Source organism: Bacillus rossius, chromosome 1 (genome assembly GCF_032445375.1).
Source record: "Bacillus rossius redtenbacheri isolate Brsri chromosome 1, Brsri_v3, whole genome shotgun sequence".
Taxonomy (NCBI): Eukaryota; Metazoa; Arthropoda; class Insecta; order Phasmatodea; family Bacillidae; genus Bacillus; species Bacillus rossius.
This window is the reverse complement of record NC_086330.1, coordinates 199,532,409-199,559,598: the sequence shown is the minus strand read 5'-3', so window position 1 is coordinate 199,559,598 and position 27,190 is coordinate 199,532,409. Positions and strand designations below refer to the sequence as shown.

General features: G+C 45.9%; 1 protein-coding gene across 1 annotated transcript in view; it reads left to right on the top strand.

Annotated features, from left to right (window-relative positions):
- Positions 1-26,928, top strand: part of LOC134527233 (glutamine synthetase 2 cytoplasmic) — a 617,039-nt gene extending 590,111 nt beyond the window's left edge. Inside the window, exon 7 of the mRNA XM_063359727.1 lies at positions 26,853-26,928. Within this exon, the coding sequence (XP_063215797.1) occupies positions 26,853-26,926 (74 nt within the window). The 3' untranslated portion in view covers positions 26,927-26,928. The remainder of the gene's footprint in view (positions 1-26,852) is intronic.
- The last annotated feature ends 262 nt before the right edge of the window (positions 26,929-27,190 follow it).

Below are 27,190 nucleotides of genomic sequence, written 5' to 3'. Positions count from 1 at the left end.
AGGTAATTTTTCATCGTGGCAGTAATGCCCAAGTCCCACGATTCGTCGATCGCGATATTATTCAATTCGAAAATAACGCGTTAGAATAAATGCAATATTCCGTTTCGTCCGAAATACGCAGTTGTAGGATGTGTTCCGTCCGCCTTTGTCAGCGTGCCTCTTATACGAATAAACGACTGGCAGGGTAGAGTATAAACGTCTTGTTTCTGTACCGGAATGCGTATTTCCCTACCGGGCATATACGGCCCTTGGAGGTAGGGAGCGTAGCAGTGATATTCAAATTTATTTACATCGTCGCTAAACTGAGCTTTTTCTGACACGTTTAAATAATCTTCCATGCTTGTGAACTTTGTAGCCTCTTCCACGTAGATACTTAACGTTAAGAGGTGTTAATGCACCGTGGCCTCGCAACAGACTGGTCCTGGGTTCGTGTCGCTTCTTTGATTTATAGGCCTTGAAGATCAGTCCCATCGCTTCAAATGTAGACATAGTGTAATTTCTTCGTTTCTAAAATTTACTAGTTTATCGTTTTGATCGACAATGTCGACTACCACTTCGTGTACTGTTTTGGCGAGCACAGGGGCGTAAATGATACTTTGCGGTACTTCGACCAGTTTATATCCAGGCGGAACCATTGGCGAAAACTCGTGTAGCATGTTGTTTAGTCTTCCATTGAGGTACGTTCCACTTGCCAAATTACAGTTTATGCGTATTACATTCACGGGCATTATTTGTACGGGTAACGAGGAGACGTGCAAGGTCTTGGCTGCGTATATTTTCGGTTCGAATCCGAGCATCGAACCTATGGTGCCAGGTTTCGTAAAGTCGACATTTTCACTGCAATAAAGTTCGCACTGTAGCGTGTTTGGATTATCTCGCAATTCGAACACGATGTTTAGAGACAGGGCTTGCATGATGTAATTTGTAATATCGCTCAACTCGTATGCGCAGGTAGGTATGGTCACTTCCCGAGCTGATGTTCCATCACTTTTCAAGAAGCACATTTTGCAGTTTTCTTCGTCAATGTTCGGTATGGAATTATACGTTTGGAAATCTACGAGCCCGATGCTCCATTCTCCGTTCAAGTCCAGCGGCGGGTAGAATGGGGCTTGTAGCTGCGAGCTACGTCCTGTCAATATGAGTGTTACGGACATGACTGATTGATTTTCGCTACTGTACATTTATTTTATTAAACAATAATATTAATATATTTCGTACTTAATATTTGGTCAGAAATCTCAAGCACAAGTGACCACAGTTTGTTTGATTAGGCCTCTGTTCCGTTTCGTAATTGTTAAACATCGTAGTGGTCCGGCCTAGGTACCGCCTAAGTTCGGGCGGAGGTCTCAAATTACCGAAACTTTCGTAGTAAGTAGATTTTTTTCCCATCTTTACATAGGCCACCCAGTGCGTGCCGCGACCCGCCGACGTGTCTAAATTAATTATGGCGCGCTCGCGTGTTTTTGGCTCGGTGGGCAAAGTGTCTCGCATAAACACACCGCGGAAATTTGGTATTTTAAGTTTGAGTGCGTACTTTATTAAATCTACGTTGGTGAGCGGTCGTTTCGGCATCGAACTTAGGATTTTCTCTTTACCCTTTTCTTTTTCATGCCACGCCCTGTCTTGTGAGGCCGTAAGTACAGTCCTGCGCCGTTTTTTTTACCGATGGCAATGGCTTCCATGCTTGCATTATGTCTACGTGCTTCCTCTTACTGCTTTCGCTGGTTCTTGAACGTATTCACAGCCCTAGCAATGTTGGAAGCGGCTGCTGCGATCCCGCCTAGTGCACCTATAGCGGGCACCAGCAGCGATAAAAATCCGCCCTTTTTCTTATTGGTTCTTTGTATCTTGCGCGTCTTGGTCTTGCGAATTCTGGGTTTACGAGCACCCATTCCTAATTTCGTCTGTGCCTTCATGATTTTAAATACGCCCCAGGCAGCGATTTTCTCTCCAAGTCCCGCGTCCGGAGATTTGCTTATTTCTTCGGCTTCCTGTGCCAATATCTGATCTGCTCTGTGCCTAGATTCTAGATCCTTGCTTAATGAATATGCAATATCGTGCTGCTTGCACTTTTCGTCCAGAGAATTAATTCCCACGTCACCGAGAGCTAACCTTTTCGCTAGTTTAGTCCCGGGGCCGCAGAATCTGTAGCCGGGAATGTGTAGCTCGAATGGTAGATTGTTTATCAGAGAGTTTACGAGTCCCGCGCCGATGTGATTCTTTCCTGCCTCTTCGAGACATTACATGCAACTGACCTAAATTCAATAAATACGATTGTTCTTATTGAATTTTCGTCAGTAGCGATGGAGGTAGTCAAGCAAGATGTTTGTTTGCCCGTGTGCATTACGCAGGACGATGAAACTAGCGGTCGTGAGTCACAGCATGGTATATTATTACCGTCTACCGTACGTTGCATCATAGCAGCACCGTCAAACTGTGGCAAGACGTTTTTTTACTGAGTTTACTGGAGGAGCCAAACGGTCTTTGGTTCGAGAACGTTTACTTGTATTCCAAGTCGTTGCAGCAGCCAAAGTACCATCGCTTGGCCGCTGTTCTACGCTCGGTGGATGGTCTGGAGTATTTTCCATTTAGCGATAACACCGATGTGGTGTCTACCGACGAAGCAAAGCCTAATTCCGTGTTTGTTTTCGATTATGTGGCTTGTGAGAAGCAAGGCATAATACAAGAGTACTTTTCCATGGGTAGACACGCCAAGGTAGACTGTGTATACCTGTGTCAGACATACAGTAGAATACCCAAACATTTTCTGCGTGATAATGCGAATGTTATAGTGCTTTTTCGCATGGACGAACTTAATTTACGCCACGCTTACAACGATCACGTAAACACCGACATGTCGTTTCAGGAATTCACAGACATGTGCTCCTTGTGTTGGAAAGAAGAACACGGATTTCTAGTCATCGTAAAGGACTGGCCGCTATATAAGGGTAGGAACAGACAGGGTTTCGACCAGTTTATCGTCAAACATGAATCATAGCATTTCCAAATTTGGACGTAGCAGTAAAGCTCCGCGTACCGAACTATGCACCGTGAAACACGATGCTGAAATACGTAAATACATTTCGCTACTCGGTCAAGAAATAAAACGAGCAAAAGACGAAATAATAGTGTACCTCGTAGCCATAGACCAGCGCGTGGAAGCTTCGAATTCTCGTATTCGTGACATGATCGAAGTTTCGAATGCACAAAGACGTGACGACCTAAAGTCGCTTCTGTTAAAACTTAATTCACGCCTGGTGTCTAAAGGTTCTTCGAAATAAAAACAAAATTATGGATGTTAACACCGATTTGGCTAAGCAACTGCACGATGTCATCGAGGCCATACGAACAAAGTACTTGCTCGCCAAGCAACACAGATTAAGCGACGAGGTTCGAAGAGAGGAAAAATTGAAGCCCTTGAGTGCAAGTCTGGATAGTTTCATAGCCAGGCGAGGGGACGTCGAAAACGAGAAACCAACTAAAATCGAAATAAAAGAAGAGCCGCAAACTACGTCCACGGGCAAACGAAAGCGAAGTCCACAATTAACAGACGATTCCAACGTAACTTGTAACGAAGACGAAGTTCGTGTCGGTCGAACTCTTCGGAAGAAACCTCTAAATAAAAAAGGTTTCGAAGTCGGTCCTCTCGCTAGCGAGTACCTGGCCTCCTATGTGCCTCGAAACAGCGACGCGACGTATGGCGTGCATAAACGAGGTACTAAATGGGTCCTTGGTTCGAAGGAAGTACATTTCGTGTCCGACGATAATATTGAATGTGGAAAAGAGGTGATAAAACTTACTCGTGGATTATGCGAACTTTTGTTTCGTAAAAAACCGCGGCGATATTCAGAGATGGATTTGCGAAAATATAGAAGATTGCTAGATGCTTCCGACGCCGTTTACGCAAAAAATGACCCGAAAACGGGTCGATTTAAAGATTATGAACATGAGAAATATCCTTTGATAGTTAGTCTTTTCTTAGACATCGAAGGGGCCGGACTTTATAAACTCGACACGAATAGCAAAATTGATTTGCAGTATTGGGACAACCCCAATGAATTAGTTGCTCGTCTTAGACTGTTTCAGGCATCTCAGAGTGTGGGAAATAATTCACACACCAACGAAATCGCTTCCATACTTGAAGAATTACGGGAAGCGGGATATATTAAATAGTGATCATGTCAAAGTTTGCCATTGCAGGCGAGTTGCATAGACCCGCAAGACGTAATTATTCGCGTCGTAAAATCAAAATCAAAGGATTGGACGACAATTGGCAGTCTGATTTGATCGAGATGATTGAGTATTCGCGTGTGAACAAGGGCTACAGGTACATTCTCATAGTCATCGACACCTATTCAAAGTTCCTGTGGGCTAGACCCTTAAAACGGAAAACCGCTGTGGAAGTTACGAGTGCCATGGCGAATATTTTGAAACACAAACGAAGACCTTCGTTACTGCAGACGGACGACGGGAAAGAATTCTACAATGCATCATTCAAGGCTTTGATGAAAAAGTTTGACATTACGCATTATTCTACGTTTAGCGGTGTGAAAGCATCAATAGCGGAACGTGTGATTCGTACGATGAAGAATAAACTGTATACTCGGTTCACTGTCAATGGTAATTACAAGTGGTTGAGTTTACTTCCTAAACTAGTACGAGAATACAATTCTACTGTGCATTCTACAACGAAACTCAAGCCGAAGGATGTAATGGACAATCGACTGCTTCGAACTGTGTACTCCAAGACGAATATACTAGATTCGCGAAAGAATAAAGCGAATACCGGCGACATTGTGCGGATTTCGAAAAATCGCGAAATTTTTCACAGACCTTACAAGGGGAATTGGACTAGTGAACTTTTTCGTGTATGTAGAATAAAAAATACGTATCCACGTACTTATTTTCTCGAGGATCTGAAGGGGAAACGTATAACAGGGGCATTTTATGGAGAAGAGATTATGAAAACTAAATTTCCAGATACTTTTATCGTTGAAAAAGTGCATCATGGACCAGAGTTTGACTCGTGGTTGATGAAACGGATATTTTAAAACAATGAGTTTGTGTAAAAAGTTTTTAAAAAAACCTTGTGTGTAATGCTTATTTTGTATAAATAAATCTTTGTATGTAATAAATTGCATTTTTTTTATTTCTGTACGTGTATAAATGCATCATGCGAGGAGCGTGCAAGAAGCACGGCCGGTCCGCTCCGCGGTCGACGGGACAGTGAGACGGCTTTTACCCCCTCCACAGCGCCCGTGGCGGTGGTGGGGGGCCTGGCGTCCCCTGGCTGCTGTGGCGGTGGTGGGGTGGGGTGGTGAAAATCTTAGTTCGCAAAATATACCCTTCTCTCCCCTGGTACATGCAGGTGCCTCTGCCCCCACCATGTCGCTCGCCAGACCGTGGGACACGGCGCTGAGGGCACAGACCTGATGTCCTCTTCAAGGACACGTGTGCTGGTTGCCACGTGCTAACAATATATTGCAAAATTATTTTATTAAGAATAATTGTTAATGTAATTTTAACAATAATAGTATAAACAAACTATTTATTCCTAGTTAAAAGTTATAACGAATTTTTTTTTTTTTTACAAGTATAAAGATGAAAAGAATGAAATTTTTTTTACAGATATACAGATGAAAAGAATTATTTTTTTTTTTTTCAAAGTTAAAGATGTACTGTCATAAAAAAAATTTCCAAGTATAAAGGTGAACTGTTATATTTCTTTCTTTTTTTTCTCCCAGTATAAACATGAAGAGATATAAAGAATATATTTTTTTAAAAAAATGTTGTGTATAGTGACTTGGAGATTTATTATTATGATAAAACACAAACATTCATTTTTTTTTCCATTTTTTTTTCTCTACATAATCATACATACATATATATACACATCACTCATACATTAGTTTTTGCCCCAATTACTCCCCCCCCCCCCCCCCCCCCCCAGCGAGTACCTTCTTCGTGACGAGTAGACGTAAATTTTTTTATATATTCATTTGTTTAACAAGTTTTTTTAATACATACTTTAACATCTAAAACATTATAAGAATTTTAATTTAGTTTTGTAGAGATACATTGAAAAATTTATTGATTATATTTTTTTTACGAAGATACAAAAACAAAATAATAATTATAAAGAACATGGCTATTTTTTTTTTCGTTTAAGTTTCTGATTAAAACTATACACTGAAACAACTATACAACATCAAAATAATATTCATACAGTATATGATGGTTAATTTTTGCATTGTCTATGAATATGCATTGCCGCGTTAAAGTTAGCGTCACACAATAGATTTGATCTAGCCACGGGGCACAACAGTTCACGACAGCAAGGTGTCTCAAACATTGAACAATAACCTAAATCATCTTGGTACGTGTACCTACAATGTTTTAGTCCACTGCACTGTTCACTGTAGCGATATTTACGATTATCGATTGTCGATGTCTTAAGTTCATCAATCGAACACGGAAAATACGCATGCGGATGGCATAGTTTGATTACACAATTTGGGTTCGTACAGTCATATGCGATTATAGGTTTCACGGTACCGAAGGGTTCCTTGGAATCCCATTTAAGCCTAAAGTGCGTGTCTTCACGACACGATTCAAAGTACGTAATGTCCGTGGTGAACACATCGGTAGTGGAACCGTAATAAAACATTTGATATTTAACGCACTGCTTTCCTGATCGTACGAAGGAATAGTTTTCTTGTCCGATGTAGAACAAGGCACACTTTTCAGTCTCGTGAGGGCGTGGGTCCGGACAGAGGTCCCAGCACCACGTGGTGACCTCTTCTTCGTCATCGTCGTCGTCGTCGTCGCCGACGTGGTCGACAAAGTCTGGGTACCTGATAGAAGATGTCCTCTGGGCGAACCACGTTGACGATCTCCGGGGCAGCTGTCGCGTCACGACGGCTGAGACGTCCTCGTTTGGGACGTGCGGCTGCCACGGTCCCTCTGCGAAAGTTGTCCAAAACGTGACGGACGAAGGTGACGTCGATGGGCTCCGACGACCCTCGTCGACGCGGTCACCCGCCGCCGCCTCCGTCGTCAACATGTTGATGTTGCTGGATTTGTTACGAGGATGCCGCAACGATGGTGCCTCACTCTTCGATGCCGGAGTCTTGTGCATCTTGCTGCTGCTGCTGCTGCTGCTGCTGGAGCTCTATAGCCGCCTCCAACGTACACAGGATGCGGTGGTGTAGATACAGAATGAATTCCTCGCTTCCGGGAAATGCTTCAAGTGTACTTAAGATGGTTGCAGTTAGCGATTGACGAATTTGATCGAACGACATTCCTTTGTATCCCGTAATTATTTCCGCAATGAATTCGTGCATTCGACAAGCGAAACCATGATTATAATTATTACGTTAAAAAAAAACAAAAATCCGTCTCCGCGGCACGATGTAAGTACTCGGCGTCGATGGACGTCTCCGCGGCACAAAGTAAGTACTCGGCGTCGACGGAGGAGGAACTGAGGCAAAAACTGAAGTCTCCCGGGTCCGGCAGCCGGTATTTATAGGCTAAAACAAATTAGGGGTGAAAGGGGTAGGGGTGGGAATGACGGTAAAGTGAGGGAGGGAGGGGAAAAAACTAGAGTAGTAGTGGGGGGTGGTTATTATGATGAAAAGTAAAAAAATAATAAATTAAAAAAGGGTGGTGGGGGAGGGGTGGATCGTCATGTGCGAGAAATAATAATTTTTTTAGGGGAGAGGGGTGGGAGAGGGGGTTTGTAGGTTCGTATATGCGTTGGTAAAAGTGGTGGGGGTCAGTCTGCCAGCACCCACCACAGGGGAAGGATCGCTCGCCATTTTTATTTTTTTTGCCCTCACCGGGTTCGAACCGAGGACTCCGAACTCCGTGTCGTAAATGTATGTTTTTTTATAAAAAAAATATTAAAATTTTATTAATTGAATTTTTTTATAAACTTTAAAATTTTTTTCATTAAAATCTGATAATAAATAATAAAGTTAGAGATGGCGACCGTAACAACAATTGCAACGGTGACGTCATAATTCAAAATGGCGGAAAACACAATGCCGGAATGTTCGAGAAAACAAAATGATGTCATCCAAAATGGCGGATCCAAGATGGCGGATCCAAAATGGCCGCCAAGGTCAAGGTCAAAGGTCAAGGTCACAACCATCCAAGATGGCCGCCGTGACATCACAATCCAAGATGACGGACCGACAATCACAATCCACATCCTGAATCCTGGCGCCGGACATACTTTCCTATACTACTAATAAATATTGTTTTTGTACTTTCATGTGTCAGAAAGTAATTACCATGAAATTTAATTTTTCAGATCAACTATGACACAGGCAAGACTTAACCATGTAGCTGTCCTACATGCTCATCAACATGAGCTGGACGTACTTGATTTAAACGTCATCGCGTCTCAATTTATAAGTAAGAATGAGAGACGGGGACATGTGTTTGGTAAACGATAACGAGCTACAGGCAGTCGGGCACTAGCACAGCAGAAAGACTTTAATACAAACAAATATATGCGGTGTTATTTAAGGTATCGAATAGTGACGTGTGCTGGAGATTTTAAATGTGTAGGGATAAACAGTCAAAGTAGTCGTGACATAAGATGTAGCCTATTAAGTGGACAAGAAGGCAAAGTTTATGAATTATAAACAATTTGTTTTAATGTTTCCAAGTGTACGTGTTTTTTTTTTAATATAGATTGAAAATATCGTAAATGAATTAGTTGTAGAAAATAATTTATAAAAATATAATTATGATTGTAAAATAATACTATTTAATTCCATTCGAGTAAAAAAAAGAGAGCTTGTGCCCTCCCTGCCTTCTGCCCAACTTCATTTGTAAATTCTTCACTCATCAAATTTCATCTTAAGGAAACAATAATAATTTTAACATCCATGTACCCAATGGTTAGATACAAAAACTGCTTAAAAAGCGCTATTTTGCACTTTTAAAATCAAAATTTTCTGGTGGAGGACCCCCGGACACCCCCCGCTTTAATACAGGGGGGCCATGCTTCTTAACACCCCCCATACACAAATCCTGGCTACGCCACTGGACATGAGCACTATGTGTTCAATGAAATGTTTATGAAATATTCCAGAAACATGACAGTTGAAATGTAATCTATTCGAAACATAGTAATATTACTGCAATATCACAAACATGTTACTGAAACATTGTGTGCTGTATGGGGAACCATCCCCGGCCATGGTGTTACCTCAGCTATGAGGACGAGGTGTGCCACGATGTATGAGTGCCTGGCTACAGTGTCCACCTGCGCCTCCAGGTCTCGCCCATTCGCCCGGACTGTAATCCAGAGCAGCTCGCCAACCTCCGGACCCAAGATCCCTAGTCGGGGCGATGCTTCCCCGGGCCCGGCAGCTGCTGCTGGGTTCGCCGGTGACGTAGCATGTATGGTGGCACTTACCGCAGACCCAGGGTGAGGCCTGTCGTGGTGGTGCATGCCAGCCCCGTCATCAGGTGGGCATGGTGGCACATCACCGGGGTACGCGGCTGCTGCCGGGGTCATCGATGACATAGAGTGCATGGTGGAACCTGCCGCATACCTGGGGCACATTGTGGTGGTGCAGGCTGGCCCCACCAATATAAGGTGGGTGGGATGGCAGGTTATGAGGGCCGCAGCTGTTCTCAGAGTCGTCGGTGACGTAGCATGCTTGGTGGTGGTCGCTGCAGACCCAGGGCGAGGCCCGCCGTGGTGGTGAAGCTGGTCCCACCTACATCAGATGGGCAGGGTTGCCGATCGATGGGTGTGGCTATATGCGCGATCAGAGGGTGGTGTCCAGCTGTATCAAGGCACCCTATTCGGTGTTTCCCGACAGCGCCTATCCTGCATCACTCGTTCCCCACCTGGCAGCTCTGGTGGGACACACATTGTGCCAATGGTATTCCTCGGAACATCAGTACTGACATCAGGATGGTTGCTCCTCTCCTTCCGACTGTCCTCCGTGGTTTTTCCAATTAAGAAAAAAGATGTGGAATATTGAAAATTATAGTAAGAAAAAAATAGATAACTATCTATAAAACTCTTTACATTAACACAATATCATATGCAGCAACTGTCTTTGCCCACAGACTAAATAATTCCCATATAAATAGAACTCGCGAGTACATGCTGAGATACATCCTACTAAAAAGTACTGGCATGTGTCCAACCACATCATACATAGCTACTCATGTATTAAGTAAGGAAATACCCATTGAATTTCATATTAAAATAGGAATATACTTCATAATTTAAAACAAGGTAAAATAATTTAAGGCAATGTCGAGTATATAGCAGATCTTAAAGAAGGAAAGTACTTCTTTTTGAGAGATAATGATCATCCATTAGATGAAAAATATTTTAAACTATATTTAAGAGATACCTAATGGTACAATAATGGATACAAACTATTAAAACCTGTGAAAGAAATTTTTATTTAAAAAATCTCTAAGAATGGTATTCTATTGGAATGTAAATCGGGGGAGCTGAATTGTTGCCCCTTGGAAGGGCAGCCCTTCAGGATTTTTCTGGCAATGGTTTGTTTGTACAGCGACTGGAAGGGCAGCCCATCCAATTTCTGAAAACATGTTTCTTTGAGTGTTTAAATAATCCAGAAAACTTGCCCCTTGGAAGGGCAGCCCATCGGGATTTTTCTGACAGTAGTGTTTTTGAAAGGTTGTCTGAATTGTTGTCACTTGGATGGGCAGCCCTTCAGGATTTTTCTGACAGTGGTTAGTTTGTAAAGCGACTGGAAGGGCAGCCCTTCCAGTATCTCAAAATGTGTCTATTTTCGTAATTTTATAATCCCGAATTGTTGCCCCTTGGAAGGGCAGCCCATTAGGATTTTTCTGACAGTGGTGTTTTTCAAAGGTTGTCTGAATTGTTGCCCCTTAGATGGGCAGCCCTTCAGGATTTTTCTGACAGTGGTTAGTTTAGTTTAGGTTAGGTTAGGTTAGGTTAGGTTAGGTCACATTACAAACTCTCGCTAAATCAGTTGTTAACTCCGAGGAGATGGACAAGACCAAGGGCGGATGTAGGATTGACTTCTGGGGCGGGAGAGGCACTGGGAGTCTGGAATTCCCCCCCCCCCCCCCAAAAAAAAAAACCGGCGACTGGTGAAGCTCCAACAGAATTTTCTTTTAATGTTAACAGGTAGCCATATAAATTCAATTTACAGTTTTACAAAACTTATATGTTTAATAAAATGATAAGGCCATCAATAAATTATACAATAGTTTAATTCTTACATAGTAATTTAATCTAGTCCTAGGGATAGTTTTCTTTTATGCTTTCTGGCAAACACCTCAAGAACTTCCTCAGCTGTCTTCAAATATACAAGATCTTGGTGTATGTCTAGTAGTGCTAGTCATTGTGGCTCTTAGGTAAGTTAAAAATCGTCTAAGTTTTGAGAATGAACATTCTGCTGTACTGGATGTGACTGGGAGAGTGCAGTGATCTGAAAAAGTACTCTTAGATTTGGCAAATCTGTTGCCAGTTTGTATGCTTGAGCGGGATGTTTTGGCATATCATCGGGCTTAGATAACCACATTTGTTTCCAAATATTCAGCTCTCCCTTCACAGCAGAAGAACAAAGTAAATCATTCCGGTAAATCTGAAGTCCACGCAGAACAGAATCTTCGAAGTCCTCTCCAAAGTCTTGTGACATAAGTTGGTTTAGTTCGAAAATTCGCATCATTTGTGATTTTGGAAATCTGGAAGAGAGTTCGCAGATTAGATAATCTAAGACTGGTACGTAAATACTGATTCTAAAATAATCTTCATCAGACTCTGCCTCAGCATTTGATCGGTATCATTGCAATTTCACTACCCTTGGGTTTTTAATATTAGTCCCTAGATCATGAGCTAGCTCTTCACATTTTCGAAGATAGTTTTAAACATTTTGTTGCTGTGATTTCGGTGCTCTTGGATGCTTGATATTGTGTCATTGACTAGTTGCATTGCTCTGAATACGTCCATGTACTCAGCCTGTAACTTTCGAGACAGGGGTAAAGTGATCCCTAAAATATCGCCTAGAACAACAACAGAGATGATAAACTCCGATGATAGCATGCAATGTAACAATGCAAATGCATTGCTCCCTTGAGATGATTTTTGGGCTATTTCTTGTAGTACTGACTGTAGGGCAGGGAGAGCCTCTAGAAAGGTAAGTACAGCATCATGCTGTTCAATCCATCTTGTGTTTCACACAGTTCCTTGAGAGTATGTTTCCCTTTTTCAGCCTGTCTCCCATTTCTTGGTCTAATGCATGAATTCTCCCAGCAGATTCACGCAAAAAGTTTGCTAATGAAGAAATCACCCCTACGGCATTCTTTATGCTGGGCACCCTACAAGCTTTACTTACAGCCAAATTATGTCTGTGATTAGCACAGTAAGTGTAGAGGGCCAGCGACTCTAGCCTGAACGCCTTTAAATGTTTCACTCATATTTGACCCGCCATCAAATGCTTGTCCACGACATGTTTTCGCCAGTGAGGTCTACAACGTCAACAAACCTTATAAAGTCTTCTTTAATGGAAAAAAGTAGCAATGTCGTAATAGTGAATATAGACAGACACTTGTTCCTTAATAGAATTATCTGTTTGTTTCATCAACAATCAAGCTAAAATAAACTGCATTCTTGATGTTAGCTACAATTTTGTCTGTTATTACCTCACCACAACACTGGATTATATCGTTTTGAGTGGTCGTGCTTATGTACATGCTGTTTTTGTTACATGGCTGTATATGTGACAATAGGTCCTTGTCTCCAACATCTACTCGAAACTTCAATAAAGCCCTAAAATTCCCTTCTCCATAGGGCTCCTCTGTTTTTAAGTCTCCTCCATCATCCCTGTGTCCTCTAAGTGGAATATTTTGGACACCACAAAAAATTACCATTTTTATGATAGGTATCAATATATTTTTGTTTTCTTCGACAAGAGCCTTTTCTGCACTTCTGATTTGACAAATCACATCATGAGATTTTCCCTCCATCACCATTACAAAATTTTGGCTTGCTACTTCATTTGCTTTATGGTATTTGGTGTTCGAATGATATTTAAAGTTTCTGTTGCCTTTTTGAAAGTACTTAAAAGCTCTGCAACCAGTTTACCTAAATGAACATCATTCGTACCACCCTCAGATCGTCCAAAGAGTACGCAACTTTTACACAATCCTCCGTTAAGCTTTTTGTTATACGCGAGCCATGGATAGAGTTTCAACCAGTTATACTGAAACGACCTATTCTTTTTTCCCTCAAGAATCAAAGGAAAGTTGTAGTAAGTTGGAGGTACCCACGAGTTCTTCATCCATTGGTATATGTCTTCATTTTATAGTGAAATTGAAACACTTTCACTGTCCAAAATATATCCAAAGTCACGATCTTTCCACGGAATTGCTGGCACCGGCACCTCACTACTAATCGGGTCTGTTTTACTTAAAGTAGATTGAGAACTAGTAGACAAAGAAGAGGAAGTTGTAGGCTTAATCTCATCCTGTTATTCGAGGGTTTGGAGGAAATTGGTTCTGCCAGTACTTCGTGCTTCTCTGATTCTTCTACTATGCCCTAAAAATAAAACACAACAATGAAATTCAAGTTTAGTTTTTAACCAATAATCAAAATGTGGTACAAAGCATTTTAAGGCTAACCACAGTTTACAAAATGTTTCAATTAAATGGCTTGATTTTTGTATACAACTGCCTCTCGAAGTAACGCTCATTAAAACAGCTCTAATCAAATATGTTTTCCCATAAGAGTGCATGTTAATCAAAATAATTCGTATTTATATTAGGTACCTAAATGATGACTACCATTTAAATCAAAACCATTTCCCCCGTTTAAATCAATTTACAAAAAAAATTAATATCGAAAGACATGTTAAGTATGTACCTACATTAAATTAAATATTGAATAGCCTGAAATTAAATTTAAAAACATTCGCGTATGGTACCACATTGTTTACATAATAACAGCTTGGGCCAACATTCCTAAGTAGGCACAAAATAAATAATATTTTAACAAAAAATAACCGAATTCAAAATAACATAATATAATAAAGAAGCAATAAAGAGTAAAAAATAATTGCTTTATTAATTTACTTCTGTTTACTTTAATTAATAAATGCACCTGTTAAAGTAATTCCCGCATCTGCTTTCTAAATGTGTATCTGAAATGAAATGACACACCAGCACGATCTGGTAGCACGAGGACAATAGCACTGAAAGCTTCTTGTTTTTCTCACCACAGCTGTTACTGATATGGTAGATGGAGTGGTGTACTGTAAACATTGGCTGAACACGGAATGAAAATAAAGGAAGCGAATAGCAATTGACGTGTCCCGGCAACAGCATCCAGTGCTGGAGTGGCTTGAGATGGGGTGAAAACCCCTACAGGGTGTGACGTCCTCAGTCGTCGCTGTCGAACAGCTTCTGTAGTCGGGCAGTCCGCCGGGCAGGGGGACAAGGAATAGGAGGGAGGGAAAGGCCCTAGAGCAAAATCCTCGAAAGGCCGCAGAAGAAAGAGTGTGAGGGGTGAGAGAGAAGAAGAGAGGAAAGGAGAGCAGAAAGCACCACACTAAATTATAGATTACTGCTTTTATTCCCCCAGATTTCTCTGGGGTAAGGATCTCTGACTGGGACAGTGATAGCCAAGCTTATATACAAGTGGGTTACATTATCAATACAGTCAATATTTACAGATTTAGCCTTTGCAGCATGTTCTATAATATATCACTGACTGTCCTAGTAATTTGCTGATTTATGAATCTAGGAATGCTCCCAAGACGAGCGGAAGCCCACTTCTTCCCTGAGTAATGCCACAATGAATCCCAATTATTTACATTCTGCAGCAGGTGCCGGGTGCATCACCATCTTACAGGATAACTAGCTGACGTCGACCCAAGTGTCTCCTCGGCTCCTTCAGGCCGTTATGCCTCGTCAACGTCCTCCATTGTGCCCCCAGTGTGTGCATCGGCCAGGGACGCACCCGCGTGCGCCCTAGCACGCCAGTGAGCCAGTGTCAATATGTAAATGTTTCTGTGTGTATATATTTCTTTCCAAATGACAGTGACTTTGTTTTAAGTGTGTAAGTAATGTAATTGTCATGTATCAACTATCGTGTAGTAATTGTGTAATTCTTGTAAACGTATCGCAGTGTCTGTATGTAAGCGCGGCCTGGCGCTCATCCGCGTCGCGAGGGGTGGCGCTCTCCCACGCCGGCCGATTTCCCCTCCCCTCCCCCGCAGCCCGCGCGCGACGGCCCGCGGACGGGCGGGGGAGAGCAGTTGAACTCAGGACTCGAGCAGCGGCGGACGTGCGCTCCGCTCCGCGCTGATCGCGAGACGGGTGTCGAGCTCACGGTCCGGCGACTCTGCCATAGGACGAGCATCTCTCGCAGCAGCCGTGCTGCCTACGACGTGCCGCCCACGCGATTGGGTGTCCGAGCTGCGAGTACGTAAGTTACGTCACGAGTCGGTCATTACGGGACGTGTAAGCTTCGTTACGCTTCGCTGAACTTTCGCCGACGTTACGAGTCAGTACGTAAGAACCGCGCACGTATCACGTGAGGGACATAGTTACTCTCTGCCGAACCATCGCCGACGTTACGAGTCAGTACGTAGGGACCGCGCACGCGTCACGTGCCTTTACGAAACAGTTGACTATCAGGAACTTTGTTACGTAGGAGAACCGCCAGTACGCGTCGGGACGAGTGGGCCGTACGAGACGGTCACCGGGAGTCCGGGTCATTGTGGGAGAGGCGCGCAACCCGCGACGGATCCGCCAGGCCGCGGCAAGCTCTCTGAACGCAATAAAAGAGCTCGTGAACCGATTAACAGCGAGTGGTCCTTTCGATCTACCTGTCACTCTACCTCACCATCCCTCCAGGTCCCGCATTTCCAGGTCCCGGCCACGTCGGCCTGGACCCACACCTCTCCGGCGAGAGCAGTACGGGCACAACGGACATTTCTAGCTAACAGGCAAATAGGGACCAGAAGCCGAGGGACGTCATTTGGCGCCCAACGTGGGGCCGTAAGCATACGCAAGCGCACGCATGCGCATGCAAGCGCGCAGGTGCAGGACAGGACGGAAGCAGGTGCGACCGCGCGGCGTGGGAGCGGCGCGAACTCGAGACAGCGCGCCGGCGCGCCGGCGGGAGATAACGCAGCGCGGGAACGGCGCGAACACGAGACGTTTCGGCGAGATAACGCGGGTTGAGAGCGACGCGAACTCGAGACGTTCGGCGTAAGATGACGCGACGTGGGAGCGGTGTGAACCTGAGACGGCGGGCGACGCGACAAGGATCGGTGGCGCGACAGATAACGTGTCGTGGGAGCGCCACGAACCTGAGATCGCGATGCAGCAGGGATCTTCGGTACAAGATAACGCCGCGGGAAGACACGGACTGAATTACCGAACAGTGAGACACTCCCGATAAACATGGACGACTTCCAGGAGGCGTACGAGACATGGGCGGAAGCAGACTTTCCAGAGCCCGGCGAGTGCTGCGAGCACTTCGCAGATTACGAGTGCGGTTTTTGCTTTGAGTACCGGGCGTATGGTAGGACAATGTGCGGTGCGGACTCGTGCCCCGGCGGGACATCGGATGGGCGGATCTGCGGGATGTGCGGGAATCTGTGGCACAGGGAGTGTTCACAACTGGTCGCGCGAGAAGAGGAATGGATGTCCTGCTTTACGTGTGACCAGTGCCGAGCGAAACTGGGTGTGGGTGGTGCCGCAAGTGTCTCGACCGCGAAGGTCGAGTGGTTACACTGGGCAGGCGCCATCATGCTGCAGGAGTCGGCGATACTCCCAACGCCACTGCAACCGACGCCGCCACCGACGCTGCCCACGACACCGCCGCCGACGCTGCCTCCGACACCGCCTCCAACACAGCCCCCGCCCTATGGGGTGGAGACGCCGAGCAGGACATCGCTGAAGACGGAGGAAGCCGCGCCCGTCCAGCCCCTGTGGTACGACTGGCACGCGACGTCCGGGTGGATACGGCAGGCCGACTCAGACACGCCGCCCCTGACGCCGCCGCCCCCAACTGCCGTAGGGGCTCACGAGGGGCCTACGCGGTGCGAACCGGCTGTGCTGACACAACCGCTCTGCACACACGAGGGCGTGCCGCGACCACTGTCACGTGGGCCACCTTGGACGCGACGCCGCCGCCTGTTGCTGCGGACAACGCGAAAGGTGCCACGCCCCTTCCACCTGTCACGTGGGCCACCTTTGACGCGACGCCGCCGACTGCTGCCGCGCGCGCTGCGAAAGGTGCCACGCCCCTTCCATCTGTCACGAGGGTCCCGGACTCAGCAGGTCAGTTCTCCAGTGCCACGGCCCGGTGCTTCATGTCCATTTGAATAAATTTGAGGCGTTGACGGACATAACGGCCTCGTCGGAGGGGGGGCATTTGACGTCGACCCAAGTGTCTCCTCGGCTCCTTCAGGCCGTTATGCCTCGTCAACGTCCTCCATTGTGCCCCCAGTGTGTGCATCGGCCAGGGACGCACCCGCGTGCGCCCTAGCACGCCAGTGAGCCAGTGTCAATATGTAAATGTTTCTGTGTGTATATATTTCTTTCCAAATGACAGTGACTTTGTTTTAAGTGTGTAAGTAATGTAATTGTCATGTATCAACTATCGTGTAGTAATTGTGTAATTCTTGTAAACGTATCGCAGTGTCTGTATGTAAGCGCGGCCTGGCGCTCAACCGCGTCGCGAGGGGTGGCGCTCTCCCATGCCGGCCGATTTCCCCTCCCCTCCCCCGCAGCCCGCGCGCGAAGGCCCGCGGACGGGCGGGGGAGAGCAGTTGAACTCAGGACTCGAGCAGCGGCGGACGTGCGCTCCGCTCTGCGCTGATCGCGAGACGGGTGTCGAGCTCACGGTCCGGCGACTCTGCCATAGGACCAGCACCTCCCGCAGCAGCCGTGCTGCCTACGACGTGCCGCCCACGCGATTGGGTGTCCGAGCTGCGAGTACGTAAGTTACGTCACGAGTCGGTCATTACGGGACGTGTAAGCTTCGTTACGCTTCGCTGAACTTTCGCCGACGTTACGAGTCAGTACGTAAGAACCACGCACGCATCACGTGAGGGACATAGTTACTCTCTGCCGAACCATCGCCGACGTTACGAGTCAGTACGTAGGGACCGCACACGCATCACGTGCCTTTACGAAACAGTTGACTATCAGGAACTTTGTTACGTAGGAGAACCGCCAGTATGCGTCGGGACGAGTGGGCCGTACGAGACGGTCACCGGGAGTCCGGGTCATCGTGGGAGAGGCGCGCAACCCGCGACGGATCCGCCAGGCCGCGGCAAGCTCTCTGAACGAAATAAAAGAGCTCGTGAACCGATTAACAGCGAGTGGTCCTTTCGATCTACCTGTCACTCTACCTCACCATCCCTCCAGGTCCCGCATTTCCAGGTCCCGGCCACGTCGGCCTGGACCCACACCTCTCCGGCGAGAGCAGTACGGGCACAACGGACATTTCTAGCTAACAGGGAAATAGGGACCAGAAGCCGAGGGACATCATAGCTTAGGCATAGATATTAGGTGAAATTACCCTGCGGTGTCGGGAGCAGCCATGTCCGTTTCAGGGATGAGCATGCAACACACGCACAAGGGGGCCGAGGCCAAATGCAGGACACGACACTATAAAGGAAAGAGCAAAATATTGTTACTTGATTCGTCACATTTATTCGTTTCATTGTATTAACTACACACATGATTTTGCTATTTTGTGCACACAGACATAAACATTATCATAAAAGAAAACAGCGCTACTTTGAATTTATAGTTGCAGTACTTAAAATCATGCCCTAATTAATTGGCACCGTTACTTTAAAACAGCGCTAATCAAATCGCGTTACTTCGAGGGGCTTGTGTATTTTGGAATTAATTTTGCGTTCATCATAGTGATTACGTTTCGTGGGTATGAACTTAGTTAGTAATTATTGTTATTGCAAAGTCTCACAATGAAAATAAGTACATACACAGCCCTATATAATTTTGGGATTCACTTACCTTCGATTTTTTGCAGAAAAAAGAATCCAAGCCCAGTTGTCTCCTCTTTTTCTTACTATTCATCTTGACAGCACTGAATTAAAAACACTAAATATAAACTAACGCATAAATAAAAATACTAAAATGCTGTTGGGCTAGATGGTAACTCACTAAGCCACATAACCTGCCCTAGGTTATAGTTAATATCCCTTTTGCCTGGATCCTGGAACATTCTTGGCCGTTCCCAACAGTTCCTAGCAATCCCTGGCGGCATTAGCTGGAACTACTTGTACTACCTTGAATCGAGACTATCGATTATTAGAAGTAACTTCGATGTGTAGCTCTAATTAATAAGTACTGATGCCACTCCTGCAGCCTCATTAAGTTTTGAATGAATTTTAAGTTGAAAATTATCTCAGGGGGCAAAACGGGGATTCGACCTCGTGGCTGCAGGCAGGAGTGCGTCGCGGTTTTAAAACTACCCGGGCTGTTTAGGCCACCCAGGACGCCTTGGAAATAAACGGTAAACTGATTGAAAAGACACTGCACTTTATTAAGACCGTTACACTTGCTTGTCCAATGCATGGCCGCGTCTGTTGTCTGACCGTCGCTGCACGAGAGGTTCTATACGTTGACGATGCGCGCAAACATAATAGATGGCAAAATTGTATGTAATGATTTATCCTGTGACTGTTACCAACGTGAAGGATGCGGCAAACTATCGCGGAGCTGATATGCTGCAACGGTCTATGCAGTGAATGACGTTCACATGTAATACAGCACTATATAATTAAACGTTCTTAAAAGGTGTTTACAATCTAACCCACTACAAGACGCGAATGCTTCAAAAAGTACGTAAGCCCTGCTAGATGAGAACATATATGAGACAGTCACTTATTACAGGTTCACAAAGTTATTACTTGGTTAGATTGCAAAATGTATATTACACAGTTAAATAAGCTAAATTGTAAACACGTAGATTAAAGAGTTAGTACATGACACAGGTGGCTTGCTAGGCCCTTGACGAGTAATGATTCGCTGGCTTCGACATCTGGAAACTGCGTGTGACTCAAGTCCGCTGTTCGAGTGCTTAGGACGTGAAAATTACGTGGTTAGATGAAAATGCCCCTGTTGGGATTAAAAGAATTAAGTTGTCGTAAGGGGGGGGGGGGGTTTCGGATTGACGAAAAGGAGTAATTTGGGCGCCACCACGTGGAAGGGCACGTGGACCCGGCTACGAACTCTCGTCTCAGGGTCGTGACATGACCCGTGTGGGGCTAGGCTAATCTCCCTCCTCGTGCGTAGTGTTCGTGGGCTCTTGAGGCGTCCCACACGCCTCGGAACTCAGGGAATTATACAAGTGACCACTGAACCACACATTCTGAGCTAGTGATTTTATTACCAGCGAACTTGCACAGGCGAATTATTACATGGCACGTTACAAAAATTTTAAAAGAGTTTTATGTAAAGTACTGAAAAACACAGTTGAGGGTGATAACCAGTTTATAGGCTGACCAGGTCACCACGTGGCCTGGCCTCGAGAGTCAATCACGTACTACGCGTACGAAATATCCGTAAACGGAAAACAAATATTTAGGCAAAAGAGTCTACCACCTGGAGCAGGCCTCGAAGAAGATACAAGGTTATAGATTTATTTAAAGATGCGATGGAAACTAATGGATCAGTAAACAAAAGAGATGAAGTCGACGAGGTGCGCGGGTCTCTCCTACTCCAGGCGGCGAACAGAAACAGACTGACGAGACCAGAGCATCATGGCCGCCGGGAAGGGTTAAGTTCCCACTTTGTTACCGGGCAGCCGTCCGGTAACATACTTAATCAAACAAATATTATTTAAAAAACAAACATAATTTAAGTACACTTATTTATAATTAACAGCCTTTAGTTATGGTGTTATTTCTTATTAAAGTTTAAAAACTATTGGCGGGTAGTTCTGCGGATACCCGCATGGGGCGCTGCGCCGTCCTTACTTACTAAAACTTGAGGCGTGACAATTAGGGATATTTTATAACATAAAAAGGTTTATACATTATGTTTATTTTAATAAAAGAAAGGAGTCGTCGTACCGACTCTTGCACCGCCTCTTGCTGGGCACCCAACACACACACACACGCACGGGGCGAGAGGTTTGAATAGAGGGTGGTGATGGGAGGAGAGGGGGGTCAGTTGCGGCATGACGTGGCACATCGGGCTAAGGAAGGCCATAGCCCTGGTCGACGTCAATTGCCCCCCCCCCCCTTGAAGGAGCCCGATGTGACGATTCTACGGCGTCCGGCATGTTGCAGCATCGGGGCGGCGCCGCGGTTCACCGCGGTCCACCGCGGTCGTAGGAAGTAGCGTGGCGCGGGGGTGGGGGCCTCCACTGCTTACGTCATGCACTCCCACGTGGCAATGTTTACGTTTGTGGTCGAGGAACACAGACACATGGCGCTGGTACACTAACCTGTGGGTGGCGACCCACCAGCTGTCCCTTGCGGCGGGAGGCGGTAGCGGCTCTGGATCGGCGGCGGCCAAGGTGCCGGCCGCCTGGTGGGGTGACTATGGTCCAGCGGCTCGTTGCGGGCGGGCAGCAGGCGCGGGCGGTGCTCGGCCTCGCTGACAGGCTGGTGCTTAGTGGCCGGTGTTGGCTGTGCGGCCCGGGTCTTCGTCACGCTCGTGACTTGTGTAGTGTGCTGGCGGGGCGTCGCCGCGTCAACCTGCGCCGCATCAGACGGGCACAGTGACACTAGTTGAGACGGCGACCGCAGTGGCTTCTTTTCTGGGCGTCGTAATCCAGCCGTCTTGCGACATGCACGAAACGTTTCGGGCAGCCCGACAAGGAGGTGGCGTTTCCGTGGTACGATTGGGGTCGTAGGCCGGCGTCTCCTCGCAATGTGCGCCTCGGACAGGCCTGAGGCGTCTTGGTCTATTTTGGAGGGCGTCTCGTTCGGTGTGTTGGGCGTCTCGGCGCGATGGACTGATAGTGGCGCAGTCGGCGTCGGGTGGAAGCACGCAGGCCAGACCAGCTGTGTATTAAAGCCAGGCGGACACAGTGGACCAAATCCGGGCGACGGTGCATCACTGAGGCGTCGCATCAGCGTCGGAGCGCCGAGAGTCTCGTTGCATGGCAATTTTCTTGACTACGGGTGCGGTTGGCGGTGATGTGGCCGGGCAGTCTGGCGACATGATGGCATCAAATCCGGGTGATGGTGCGTCAATCAGGCGTCGCGTCGGCGTCGGGGCGCCGGGCGTGGCAGAGCGATTCAGCGGCAGGATGATGTCGAAACCTTGAGGCGGCAGCATCGTGATGCATGACGTTGGCGACGAGTCACAAGGCGTCGGTGACGAGTCAGGCCGTGCAAGCAGCGGGTCGAGTGTCTGTGACGAGTCGGGCGGCGTCAGAACGTACCTTTGTGGGGGCGGGGTCGGGCGGAGAGCGGCGGCGGCGGCGGCGGTGGGCGGGGCGGTGGCGGCGGGCGGGGGCGAGGTAGTTCTGGCGTCGGGGGACGTCGTGGACAAGCGACGAGTCGCTGGGAGCGGTGCTGACTGCGGCGAGCCGGTCGGTGACGTGCGTCTCTTGGTCGGCGTCGGTGGCGCAGGCGTCGGGACGAGCGGCGTCTTGTCGACGAATCGCAGGGAGCCGTGGGAGTGTGTGGTCAAGTCCGGTCGAGTCAAGTCGACGAGCGGGGACGGGATCGGCTTGACCAGCGGCGTCGGGACCAGTGGGGTGTTGTCGACAAATGGCAGAGAGCCATGTGGCGAAGGATCTTGTTCGGTGATCTGGTCGGGAACACTTACATCGATGAGTGGCGGAGAGGTTTGTGCAGGTGGCGGTCTGGAAACAGGAAGTTTCGGACATGGAATGACGGGTGTTGTGAAGACAGGCGTTCTCGAGTCGGGGAGCGTCTGAAGATAGCTCGGGAAGTGAGTGGTCGGTGTCGAGGTAGTGTCTCTGTAGGTGGCACATGACGGGCACGTGAACGTTAAGTACCGTCGCAAGATGGCTCGTTCTTGGTCGCCGATGCAGCCCCGATGCCATAGGCCGGCACATTCTTGGCAGCGATACCCGTTACCATCTCCTCCAGGACATTTTTCTCTTGCATCGCAGAATGTCACACCGTGCATGCGATATTCACAGCACCACCCACATTCGTACCCCTTGGCTATCATGCGGGCCGAGTCCCACTCAGGTCGCGGATAATAGCACCCAACACACTCGTCCTCGTACATGTCCCTGCACTCTCCAACAGTCACACTCACCTCTGTGATGAACATCGTCGATCACGTGGTCCGGAATTCCATGTGCGCACATGTTATTTACGTGTTCGGCCAGTCGGAATACCGTTAGACAGTCCGCGCGCACAATGGTTGTTATTTCGCGTGTTCCGTAGCACAACCGCACAACTCACACATTCAGTTTTCGCGGATCGTTGCCTAGCCCCACGCTCTTGGACGCCACTTGTCATAAGGGGGGGGGGGGGGTTCGGATGGACGAAAAGGAGTAATTTGGGCACCACCATGTGGAAGGGCACGTGGACCCAGCTACCAACTCTCGGCTCAGGGTCGTGACGTGACCAGTTTGGGGCTAGGCTAATCTCCCTCCTCGTGCGTAGTGTTCGTGGGCTCTTGAGGCGTCCCACACGCCTCGGAACTCAGGGAATTATACAAGTGACCACTGAACCACACATTCTGAGCTAGTGATTTTATTACCAGCGAACTTGCACAGGCGAATTATTACATGGCACGTTACAAAAATGTTAAAAGAGTTTTACGTAAAGTACTGAAAAACACAGTTGCGGGTGATAACCAGTTTATAGGCTGACCAGGTCACCACGTGGCCTGGCCTCGAGAGTCAATCACGTACTACGCGTACGAAATATCCGTAAACGGAAAACAAATATTTAGGCGAAAGAGTCTACCACCTGGAGCAGGCCTCGAAGAAGTTACAAGGTTTTAGATTTATTTAAAGATGAGATGGAAACTAATGGATCAGTGAACAAAAGAGATGAAGTCGACGAGGTGTGCGGGCCGCTCCTACTCCAGGCGGCGAACAGAAACAGACTGACGAGACCAGAGCATCATGGCCGCCGGGAAGGGTTAAGTTCCCACTTTGTTACCGGGCAGCCGTCCGGTAACATACTTAATCAAATAAATATTATTTAAAAAACAAACATAATTTAAGTACACTTATTTATAATTAACAACCTTTAGTTATGGTGTTATTTCTTATTAAAGTTTAAAAACTATTGGCGGGTAGTTCTGCGGATACCCGCATGGGGCGCTGCGCCGTCCTTACTTACTAAAACTTGAGGCGTGACAATAAGGGATATTTTATTACATAAAAAGGTTTATACATTATGTTTATTTTAATAAAAGAAAGGGGTCGTCGCACCGACTCTAGCACCGCCTCTTGCCGGGCGCCCAACACACACGCACGGGGCGGGAGGTTTGAATAGAGGGTGGTGATGGGAGGAGAGGGGGGTCAGTTGCGGCGTGACGTGGCACATCGGGCTAAGGGAGGGCATAGCCCTGGTCGACGTCAAAGTTAAGAGCCGCACGTAAAGACGTACGACTGAGTGGGGTCGGGCGTAGAGCTGAATGAAAAGATTGGATAAACTTACAACTATTGCGATGATCTGGACGTGGTGCGAAAACTGTAGGCTCTGCGTTCGCGGAGCAACCGACCCCTATGAGCTCCCGACGGCAACTGGCGCGAGGGCGCCGCGCGACCTCGCGCCAAGACGGGTGAAGCGCGGGAAAACAGCTCCGACCAGTTTTGGACTTAAATGATATATTTGACATATTACATGATTATTTAACAATTGCACATCATTTTCACATTATTACAGTATCTTTTAATTGTTATTAATTTGGTTGTTTTAAAAAGAATTACTGATTTAATTATTCATTAGCGCATTGCCACACCCGGCCGGGCGCTGTAGTCGACTTGATGTTCGTCGCGGCGTACTTTAGCTCACACGACGGACATCACGCTCAGGCGTGTTCGATGCACTTAAGAGTAAGTGTTGTTGGGACGTAACGATCTGTCCGATCCAGAGGGAGCACCGGCGGTTGGCGTCAGTACCATAAAATGTACACTACATGAACGTATTTTCATTAAATTACATAAAAATGTATTTCATGCACTAATTTATCCAGTGCATCTTTTAACCTTCTGGGAGGAGGGGGGGCGGGAACGTGCGCCCCCCCCCCCCCCCCCAGGATCCGCTTCTGGACGAGACAGAAATTGCTGCTGCGGTTGCTCTTTGTGCCATTAGTCATTACTGTTATTTGCACACCGATAATAAAAAAAAATTCAAAAAATGACCAAAACGGAGATGGTGTATGATCACAATGCTTCAAATAGGAGTATGTATTTATTTGTTTTACTAATTTTGATTACCATAAATGACATAAATATAGCAAACTGTAATACATATATACCAATATTGTGTATGTATCCGCATTGTTATTATCATTTGGCTCTCTCTTGTACTGTTGTTATTTGTTGCAGGCAAAGTATGGAAGAACAGTTGAGTTAATTAGTGGGAGAACCATTTGGCCAATGTAAGCAATTATAAGAATGTCTATAACCGACTTTAATTACCTATTTATTAGATAAAGTGACACCCATTATATCAAAACAAAATACTCAACTAAGGCAGTCAATACCAGCAAAAGTACAGCTTGCAATCACTTTGAGATTTTTGGCTTCTGGAGATAGCTACGAAAGCCTTCATTTTCTTTTCAAGATATATCCTTCTTTGATATTCAAAAATGTGCCTGAAGTATGCGCAAAATTGAATGAGATTCTGCTTGATGAAATAAAGGTAATTAAATTAAACTATTATTTTATTGTTCATCAACCTTTATTATCACAAAAAATGAATAAAATGTAATAGTAGTACAAAAATGATATTAACAAAATGAATAAAATGCAAAAGTGATACAAAAATGTAATAATAGTACTCAAAAAGTGTGTCACCAAATTGCCCTACGGGTTGTGAAATCATGAGTTCTGAGGTCATGGGTGATGAAGTCATGGGTTGAGAAGTTGCTTGATGAATTGTAATTTCATCAGTTGAAGTGGTAATTGAATGTGATGCTGACACTTTTTGTGAAAGGGAAGATAAGTTTTGTGCTATTTTTGGTACTCCTTCGATTGGAGAAGTAGTTGAACTGTGACTTTAAGTCGAAGGTAATGAGTATGAAGATGATGGACAGCGTGGATGTTGTTCTGTCATTGCTGGCTCGGAGTGTGATGAATGTGCTGGACTTATTTGGCAAAGTGAAGGGGAAAGGAATTGATCGTAATTTTTGTGGCAGGAATATGTCGTAAGCTTATTTTTCTTCAATATATCTATCTATTTCATGCATTAACTGCAGTCTGTTTATATCAGACAATTTCCTGAGCTTATTAGCCAACATTTTTCCATAAAGGTCACAGTCGTCTTTTGCCTTTGCATTTCTTTTTAAAGCTGTCTGTATTTATATGTGATATTGCAGTTGTCATATTCTTCTCAGCTAGTAGCAGTTCTGGCGGGTTTTGACGGCGGCGGTGTGTAGCAGGAGAAGACAATGATTGCAGTTCCAAATCCTAAGTAGATCTACTTGCTTAACCTGCAAACAAATAACGTTATACCTTTATTTATGTAGGTACGATTTTGTTTTTCAATTTTTTTATTGACTACAAAAATTAGAATCACTAAACATAGGAAAACCTCTTATCTGCTGTGATGTTTTCATTACTGTCTTCTTGTCTCTCATTTGATTCCCCATTAAAACATTCTTCGTCAGGCAACTGAGGTTGTGTATCCTATAACAAAATATTTTTTTTTTTGTTACAGTTGCCGTCAAATCCAGAGTCATGGCTACATATTGCAAAAGGATTCAAATTCCCTCGGTGCATTGGATCAATTGATGGTAAACATATTGTTATCCAAATCCCAAAATTCAGCAGTTCTGAATATTATAATTATAAACAATGGCACACACATTATAAACCATACCCAGGTAACCATAAAGTAGGTTCACCTAAACGTTTGTTTAATAATAAACATTCATCATATCAGGTAGTAGTAGAGAATACTTTTGGTATAATGACATCAAAATTTGTAATTTTCCGGAGGCCTATATCTGTTTTGACTAAGACATGTATATTATTACACAATTTCCTCCGGAAAAG